The 9,688-nt window shown below is 45.6% G+C and overlaps 1 protein-coding gene across 1 annotated transcript; it reads left to right on the top strand.

The window, feature by feature from the left end:
• Positions 1–4,962: 4,962 nt before the first annotated feature.
• Positions 4,963–9,456, top strand: LOC141005660 (UDP-glucuronosyltransferase 2A1-like). The gene is made up of 8 exons (XM_073477582.1): positions 4,963–5,263; positions 5,392–5,881; positions 6,645–6,793; positions 6,887–7,015; positions 7,301–7,435; positions 8,188–8,392; positions 8,885–8,963; positions 9,130–9,456. The coding sequence occupies exons 1-8, from the start codon at positions 5,009–5,011 to the stop codon at positions 9,401–9,403; spliced, it is 1,716 nt and encodes a 571-aa protein (XP_073333683.1). The 5' UTR covers positions 4,963–5,008; the 3' UTR covers positions 9,404–9,456.
• The last annotated feature ends 232 nt before the right edge of the window (positions 9,457–9,688 follow it).

The following is a 9,688-nucleotide window of genomic DNA, read 5'->3' as shown; positions in this document are numbered from 1 at the left end:
CACGCCGACGGAACTTCCGGTGGGGATATCAAAATAAAAGACGTCGGACAGGAGTAGAGCGGAAATTCTTAAGGCCCCTACACACCAACCTGACGCTGGACAAAGACTGACTGTCGTCTCACGTCTTCTTTAACATTAACAGGACCTGCATGAAGCTCATCTGTCTTCAGCCACTTCTCAGAGTCAGTGTTTCTGCTTCCAAACACAGCAGGTGTGTCTGATGACCGCTGCTCAGGTGACATATTCATTCATCATCATCATCTTCAATGATGTGGAGAGCACAAAAAACAAACACAATAGGTGCAAAAATGTGATAAACAGAAACAATTAACATATTCACAGAGCGAATATACACAATGGGTTCATAAAAATGATGACAGATAAGCAATATGACAGAATACAAATGGCTGCCATGTCGTACTGTTAAAGGTGCACAACATTTTCATATAACATAAAATGATGAGAGGAAAAAACAGTCACCAGTAATGAATCTGACGGCGGAGTGATAAACTGAGTGGAGACAGAAGCATGTCTATAATTTACATCACCATAATCCAGGACAGATAAAGAGACTGCTTCAATGATCCGTTTCTGACAGAGCACGGGGAAAGTAGTTCTGTTTCTCTATATATAAACAATCTTTTGTCTTAGCTTGCTAACAAGTGTGTTAATATGAAATATAATTATGAGTTTCTGATCCAACCAGATACACAAACATTTGTATTCAGAAACCTTTGGTTTGGTGGAATATGCAGACGAGTGTCTGACATATCTTTGTTTGCATTGATGACTAATTTCAGGGTAAAAAGAGAATCTTGCCGTTTGTCAAAAGCTTGTTGGAGAATTGTAATGTCTTTATGTGCAGTGTTATCACAGCAGTACAGGACTGTGTCATCAGCATAAAGATGGGCGTCACAATTTGTTATAGAAGATGTAATAGTGTTAATATAAATAGTGCATAAGACAGAACCAGTAATGAACCTTACAGAACCCCTTGAGGCCCCTTTTAACCTCTGTATGAGCAAAGCATGGTCAACAGTATTAAATGCTTGTGTCAGATCCACAAACCGGGCAGCACAGTGTTTCCCTTCATCCACAGCAGATATAACATCATTAGTAACTGAGCGAGAGCTGTAACAGACTGAGCGAGAGCTGTAACAGACTGAGCGAGAGCTGTAACAGACTGAGGTGAGAGCTGTAACAGACTGAGGTGAGAGCTGTAACAGACTGAGTGAGAGCTGTAACAGACTGAGTGAGAGCTGTAACAGACTGAGGTGAGAGCTGTAACAGACTGAGCGAGAGCTGTAACAGACTGAGGTGAGAGCTGTAACAGACTGAGTGAGAGCTGTAACAGACTGAGTGAGAGCTGTAACAGACTGAGGTGAGAGCTGTAACAGACTGAGCGAGAGCTGTAACAGACTGAGGTGAGAGCTGTAACAGACTGAGGTGAGAGCTGTAACAGACTGAGTGAGAGCTGTAACAGACTGAGTGAGAGCTGTAACAGACTGAGTGAGAGCTGTAACAGACTGAGCGAGAGCTGTAACAGACTGAGCGAGAGCTGTAACAGACTGAGGTGAGAGCTGTAACAGACTGAGTGAGAGCTGTAACAGACTGAGGTGAGAGCTGTAACAGACTGAGTGAGAGCTGTAACAGACTGAGCGAGAGCTGTAACAGACTGAGGTGAGAGCTGTAACAGACTGAGTGAGAGCTGTAACAGACTGAGCGAGAGCAGTAACAGACTGAGTGAGAGCTGTAACAGACTGAGTGAGAGCTGTAACAGACTGAGGTGAGAGCTGTAACAGACTGAGTGAGAGCTGTAACAGACTGAGCGAGAGCAGTAACAGACTGAGTGAGAGCAGTAACAGACTGAGTGAGAGCTGTAACAGACTGAGGTGAGAGCTGTAACAGACTGAGGTGAGCTCTGAAACCAGACTGGTGAGGACCCAACACAGGGTCTATTGAGAGGAATGATTTGCGCTGATTATTGACTAATGATTCCAGGACTTTAGATGAGGCAGTTTAGAAATTGGTTGATAGTTGTTAATATCAGCTTTATGACCTCCTTTATGCAACGGGACAACATGTGCAGTTTTCCAGATGTTAGTTATAACCCCAGCAGAAATGGATAGATTACAAAGATAAGTTATTTCATCAGAAATAAACAGAGCACAGAGCTTTAAAAAATATGGGTCTAGTTTATCCTCCCCAGTTGCTTTCCTGATATCTACACCTTGAAGTTCCTTGTCAACAACAGAGGAAGTGATGTTGTGCAGTGTGAACACAGAGGTTTGGTCTGAGGAGGCTCATGAGGCAGCAGAACCTCAGTACAACATGTCAGACTGATCTCCAGCAGCAGCAACATGTTTGTTAAAAGCATCACAAATATCTGATGGTTTATCTTTATTTATATATTAATCATTAAATGTTATAGACATACAGGATTTGTTTTCATTTATATTTACTGCTTTCCAGAATGTGGATGAGTTCGCACAGGAGCTGGAGATTCATTCTGTGATATTTGACCTTTTGCTTTTCTCAATGAAGATGGGCATTTATGTCTAAAAGTTAACCAGTGGACCTCCTCACCAGAACACCTTGCTGCAGCCGGGCTTTGAATATAATAGAATATTCTTTTTTTGTCACTATGCACATGTACAATGAAATACTTTGTCCCTTATATTGAGCATCATTGATAGTTCTGAGCTGAACCAGAGGTTTGATGGATCTTTAACCCTGAGCTTTATGATCGGTGCATGTTCATCAGTAATGGAAACTAAAGAGTTTGTTCTACATCCAGTATTTCAGTAGTATTCAGTATATTACTGTGAACCTGTTCATTAAAATGTTTTACATTTATTTTTGAGAAAAATTCTTGACGTTGATTTTAACATTCAGCTCTTCGAGTGCAAGCGACACTTTGTCCCTCCTGTTACAGATCAGATCTATCAGTGTTGACTTTGAGGGATCCTTCTGATCCGCTCATCGATCAGCTGCGATCAGACTGAGGTTGTCACATATCTCCATCATTAAAACACTGGACCACCGCTTCTTTTACTCCAGCGCTCTGCCAGAGGTCAGGCCTGGAGGTCACCTGGAAGACCTGGACACATAAAGCCAGTGGTGGTCCTAGCTTGCATGATGCCCTGGGCGAACCTCACCTTCAGCACCTTCAAAAAACCTCATGCACAAAATAACTTTTTACTAAACTCATATTCACAATATTATTGTACAATATCAGTCTGTTGTTGCGGGCACCATCTTCTTCACTGTGGTGTCAAAGTGAAGGACGCCAACAGACTGAACAAACTCATCAAGAAGGCAGAGTCTGTTGTGGCTCGTCTCCCTGGAGGAGGTGGTGGAGGACAGGATGCTGGCAGAACTGCTGCTCATGGACAACGTCTCTCGCCCTCCACAAAACTCTGGACAAGCAACAGACTCATTCAACCTGCTGCCACCAGACTTTATAACGCACAAATAATCTTAAATTATTATTACTGTCAATAAAACTGCACCTTACTTACCTTTACTCCTCGATACCTCAGTATTTTATTTTATTACTACTCAAGCATTTAATTGTATATAATACTTTGTTGTTTCTATATCTGTCCTTGTATTTTGATTGTATTTGTACTTGAATGTACCTGCTGCTATGATAACCTAATTTCCCCTCGGGGATTAATAAAGTTATCTGTCTGTCTGTCTGTTTATGACTGAACTGTGCTTTATCTAGAAGCTTGGATGTGGTTGACCAGCTGCATTAGTTGTCTGTAGATGGATCCTGCAGTGAGTGCAGAGCAGCTGCAGCGCCTCCATCCGTCAGATTACCGTTGACACGTGTGTATGACGTCAGAGCAAGTCAGGATCAAGTCGGACATTTTTTTTTTTTTCTTAAACTTTATAAGTGAAAAAAATTTCTGAGGTCTGATTAAGAGAAAAAAACTGACATGCTCGTACAGACACTGTGCCTTTCTAGATTTAATAACTTTTAAGGAGTCAAAAATATAGAAAGCTCTTTAAAAAAAAAACAGGAAATGTGGGGAAACATTCATGAATTTACACTTGTGTATAAAATATTTTGCAAGTATTTTAAGATTGTTCAGCTGAAATTCTAATTTTGAGTCCTCCAAAATAAAACCAAATCTAATATTATTATAGGTTAAAGCTGACAGAGACGGACTGTGTTCTGATCCATTGATGACATTTTTTCCAAAACAAATCAGAAACGTTACAAGAAAAGAAAAGGTGTTCCTTTGTTTCAACTCCATTTTTACAAAATGAGCATTCATTTTGTGTCGGCTTTTCTTGTCTAAAGCCGCGGCGGTGGTCCGCTTCACTCACGTTTCATAAACTTTATAACTTTTATTTTACAACTTAAATCCGTTCCAAGCTGTGTGCTTAATTATTAAGACATCCAAAAGAAAACGAACGAAAAAGTCTTTTATGGCAACGAAAAACTTAAATAACGTGGTCAAAAAACTGTTTCCAACCAATCACCTGACCCATATATCCTGTTATTTACTGTTTACACGTTTAAATCAATGTTAAACCGGAGGAGCATCAGTTCTCTGCAGGGAAGATACAGCGACCTTCAGCTTTGGCTGGAACAGAGGACCTCACGTCTTCTCTTACAGGTGGGAGCATCAGTACAATATCTTTTCAACGTCTAAAGAGCATGCAGTGATCGATTCTGCGCATGCGCGGCTCATCTCGAACAGAGAGCACCCAGAATTCACGCAGCGGATCAACATACACGGCCCCTGATTGGACGGTTCGTGGCGCGAGGTGGGCGGGGTTTGGTTTGAAACAGGAAGCAGTGAAGCAGCAGCTGATTGGTTCATTGACAGTTTCGTCAGTGACGTCAATTCAGAGGATTTTTATTGTTGCTCAGCAGGAAGTGACCCGAGTGTCAGACTGGAACGTAATGTCACCGTCCAATCAGAGTGCAGCTCTTATCTGACTGACCTCTGATCAGCTGGACTCTGCAGTCAGTTTGAGGTGTAGCAGCGAGATGAAGGTTTCCTCTCCTCCTCTTCCTCTTCTTCTTCTTCCCTCCTTCTTCCTCCTGCATCTTCACGCTCCAGCTGATGGCGGCCATGTTCTGATTTTTCCAGGCGAGTACAGCCATTGGTTGAACATGCGGAACATCATGGAGGAGCTGGTGAGGAGGAACCACAGCGTCACCGTGTTGGTTGCTGACGCCTCGCCATCAGTCGACTACAACAACAGCCAAGACGCCGCCAAGTTCAACTTCCTGGTATTCAAGGTGACGTCCGCTTCAGACAATGGTTAACTTTCAATGACTTTCAAAAACTTTCAAAAACTTTCAATGACTCTCAAAAACTTTCCCTGCCATTTATATTTGAGGAGATGTGTGTTTGTTTACTTTTCCAGGTCCCGTTCAGCCGGGCGGAGCTTCACGGCCTCACTGAGGAGTTAGTCCACTTCTCCATGTACGAGTCTCACGTCTCGTCGCCGCTCAGGAAGTTCCTGAAGGCTCGTGATTGGCTGAGACGGTCCGTCGACCTTGGGATGCAGCAGTGTGACTCCATGCTGAAGAACGAGCAACTGATGGTGACACTGCGGGACGCCGCGTTCGACGCCGTCCTGCTCGACCCGATGGTGATGTGCGGCGACCTGGTGGCCGACGTGCTCGGCCTGCCTCTCATCATCTCGCTTCGCTTCTCGTTCGGCAGCGTTTTGGAGCGCCGCTGCGGCCACGCGCCGGCGCCACCGTCCTATGTCCCGCCGGCTCCGCTGCCGTATGGCGACCACATGACGTTTGTGGAGCGGCTGATCAGCGCCGTGACATACGTGTGGCTGTCAGTGATGACAGAGGTGTTCTGGAGGCTGACGCTGGATCAGTACTACAGCGAGGTCAAAGGTCAGAGGGCGGGGCCGAGTTACAGATACACAAACTACTGTTTACTCTCACAACAACAATTATTTACTAAACAATCTGTACCGGCGTCAGGTAGATCACCTGTCTGTGTGTCTCTGTGTGTGTCTGTCTGTCTGTCTGTCTGTCTGTCTGTGTGTCTGTCTGTGTGTGTGTGTGTCTGTCTGTGTGTGTGTCTGTCTGTGTGTGTGTCTGTCTGTGTGTGTGTCTGTGTGTCTGTCTGTGTGTGTCTGTCTGTGTGTGTGTCTGTCTGTCTGTCTGTGTGTGTGTCTGTCTGTCTGTGTGTGTGTCTGTGTGTGTGTCTGTCTGTGTGTGTGTCTGTGTGTCTGTCTGTGTGTGTCTGTCTGTGTGTGTGTCTGTCTGTGTGTCTGTCTGTGTGTGTCTGTGTGTGTGTCTGTCTGTGTGTGTCTGTGTGTCTGTCTGTGTGTGTGTCTGTCTGTGTGTCTGTCTGTGTGTGTCTGTGTGTGTGTCTGTCTGTGTGTGTCTGTCTGTCTGTGTGTGTCTGTGTGTGTCTGTCTGTCTGTGTGTGTCTGTGTGTGTCTGTCTGTGTGTGTGTGTGTCTGTCTGTGTGTGTGTCTGTGTGTCTGTGTGTGTGTCTGTGTGTCTGTGTGTGTGTCTGTCTGTCTGTGTGTGTGTATGTGTCTGTCTGTGTGTCTCTCTTTTAGAAAACAACAAATGAGTGATGTCAGAGTTTCCTGACTGTCCCTTCAGAATAAAAGCATGATGGTGCTGTTTCCTGTGTGGACAGGAAGTCCCAGCAGCGCCTGCTCCACTCTGGGGAACGCTGACGTCTGGCTCATCAGGACCTTCTGGGACTTGGAGACGCCGCAGCCGACCCCGCCCAACTTCAAACACGTGGGCGGTCTGCACTGCAAACCAGCCAATCAGCTGCCAGAGGCACGAGTTTACTGACAGGAAGTTTTATTTTGAAATTTCACAGATATACAGAACTTGCTGATGATGACGTAATGATGATGTCACTTCCTCCAGGACTTGGAGGCTTTCGTGCTTTCGGCTGACGCCGGCGTGGTGGTGGTTTCCTTCGGCTCCATGGTAACCAACCTAACGGCGGAGCGTGCTGATGTCATCGCCACCGCCTTCGGACGAATCCCACAGAAGGTCAGAAGCTCCGCCCACTCAGATAAATGTATTCTGGGACAGGAAATCCACTTCCATCACCTATCAATCATAAATAACAAACAAATACTTCATAAATAATCACAAACAACATAAACAACAGTCATGAATAATAAACACACTGAGTTCTGCTGAAAACTAAACTGTTTTTATCTGATGTTGTTTACATGTTTATGTGTTGGCATGGTTACCACTAACAGCTGTCTATCATTCATTTTCAAACTGTTCGTACTAATAAAGATCTTTAATTTGAATGTTTGTGTTCAGGTGATCTGGAGGTTCAGCGGAGACACGCCCACAATGCTGTCAGCAAACACCAAGCTCTCTGATTGGATCCCTCAGAACGACCTGCTGGGTACACACACACACACACACACACACACACACACACACACACACACACACACATAAATGATAAAGACAGTTGACATGATGATGTCATTAAAGGAAACCTCGTCCTCACAGAGTGCAGCAGGTGTAGACAGGTGGTGTCGGGTGGGTGTGTCTCTGATGTGTTTGGGGAGCGTTCAGGGGGCGGGGCCAGCTGTGGAAGACTCTGGCTGTGTCCAAATTCAGGGGCTGCAGCCCAGGAAGGGCGCATTTGAAGGCGAAGCCTCACATATCCCAAGATCCTTTGCGCACCGCTGCTCAGTCCCGAAACAGATGAGGAAGCAAGAGAAAATGGCGACATCAAGTGGCGCAGACATGACATTTAAATTTAAGTAATGGGTTTATACTCGGTTTTTACTCATTTGAACATCCAACGCCAGATATGTTAAACTTCAAGAGACTATAAAACCTCCAAAGTTTAACTTTCAGTTAAAATACGTGACGCTGGTGATGCTGTGGTAAATATAGTTGTTATTCACCAATGGGTTCATGTTTATTTTGTAATGTTGATAATTCAGTTTAGATTTGACACATTGTACACACACATAAATGTACACGTTTGATAGATTTGAACCAAAACAGACTTTAATGCATGAACACCTGGTGACGCAACCAGGAAACACTCTGACGGCTGGACCGTCCCATTTAACAGCGGTGGACGAGGCCTTCAAGGTCTCTGAAGGACCCGGCCTCCGTGGGCCACAAAGGCCGCGTCCTCGAAGGCTGCAGCCCCTGAATTTGGACACAACCTCTGTCTGGTCCAGCGCTTGGTTGGAGCAGGTTGGTGCAGCAGGTCGGTGAGGGTGGAGGTGGAACAGGTCGGTGAGGGTGGAGGTGGAGCAGGTTGGTGCAGCAGGTCGGTGAGGGTGGAGGTGCAGCAGGTCGGTGAGGGTGGAGGTGGAGCAGGTTGGTGCAGCAGGTCGGTGAGGGTGGAGGTGCAGCAGGTCGGTGAGGGTGGAGGTGGAGCAGGTCGGTGAGGGTGGAGGTGCAGCAGGTCGGTGAGGGTGGAGGTGGAGCAGGTCGGTGCAGCAGGTCGGTGAGGGTGGAGGTGGAGCAGGTCGGTGCAGCAGGTCGGTGAGGGTGGAGACAGACTGCAGTTCCTCATGTGGCCACTTGAGGCTCCAGCAGTGAGTCAGTCCAGACTCTCCACCAGAGATCAACGCTCACAGCTGGTTTCTGTAGATAATCAATAACTTTTATATAAATCCAATGATCATAAATTATAATAAGGCTTAAAGTTATGCATAATTAAGGGGCGTGGCCTCTTGAGTAACAGGTAGCTGTGAGCTGTCTGCTGCTTCACCTCAGATCATCCATCACTGATCTTCAGCTCATCCTGTTTGTGCTGTTGGAGGATTTTAATCCAGATATCAGAACATAATCTGTGTGAACTGGACTCACAGACGGGAGGGGAGGGACAGAGGCCGCTGTTTGGGATTAACGAGCGGTTCTGTTAGCGTTAACGTGCAGTCCTCGACTTCAACCGTCTGACCTCCAATGAGCTGACGGAGGCGCTGCTCGCCATCATCAACCAGCCGAGGTGAGAGTGATGTCACAGGAAGCTTTAGCTTGAATGTTTCTAAACATTCAAACTTGTTGAATTAAAATGATTTCCTGTCTTTTCCTGGACTCCTTCACAATAAAAGTACATTAACATTTAACAATAAAACATCAATGTGACCTGTTTTTTCTCCCATGATGCTCAGCTACAAGTCCAGCATGGAGCATCTGTCGGTGCTTCATCACGACCAGCCGGTGGCGCCACTGAGCACCGCTGTCTTCTGGGTGGAGTTCGTGATGCGACACGGTGGAGCACGACACCTGCGGCTGGCATCACATGACCTGAACTGGTTCCAGTATCACAGCTTGGACACTGGCGCCGCCCTTCTGGGCGCCATGCTGACCGCCACCACCATTGTCTGGGGCAGCATCTTCTTCCTGCAACGCTGCAGCCGGCAACCAAGAGAGAAGAACGACTGAAGATAGGAGGAGTTTGATGAATTAATATTAATAAAGGAAATGTTTGTTTACAAGCCAACAGTCACCGTCACTACCGTCCGTCACCAGCAGGTGTCTCCACACTACGGACGGAAGAAGAGTAGCAGCAGAGCGAGCAAACAGGAAGTCAGAAATAAAGAGAATAAATCAGAAAAAAAGATGATTTTTGTTGTGTTTATCAAAGTAAACAAACTGAGTTTACTTTTTACAGTCATCTGATTAAATTCAATGTAATCAGATTCGTTTAAATCTAATTGTCCTTGGCAG

The sequence above is a fragment of the Pagrus major genome, chromosome 12, assembly GCF_040436345.1.
Source record: "Pagrus major chromosome 12, Pma_NU_1.0".
Taxonomy (NCBI): domain Eukaryota; kingdom Metazoa; phylum Chordata; class Actinopteri; order Spariformes; family Sparidae; genus Pagrus; species Pagrus major.
Note: the sequence above shows the minus strand (reverse complement) of the source record. Positions and strands in the feature narration are given on the sequence as shown.

Excerpts from the sequence above, each read along its gene's own strand:
- LOC141005660 (XM_073477582.1), top strand. The coding sequence starts at position 5,009 with ATGAAGGTTTCCTCTCCTCCTCTTCCTCTTCTTCTTCTTCCCTCCTTC. Across the intron at positions 5,264-5,391 it reads TCAACTTCCTGGTATTCAAG|GTCCCGTTCAGCCGGGCGGA; the intron begins GTGACGTCCGCT and ends TTACTTTTCCAG. Across the intron at positions 7,436-8,187 it reads CACACACACACACACACACA|CGCTTGGTTGGAGCAGGTTG; the intron begins CACACATAAATG and ends TGTCTGGTCCAG.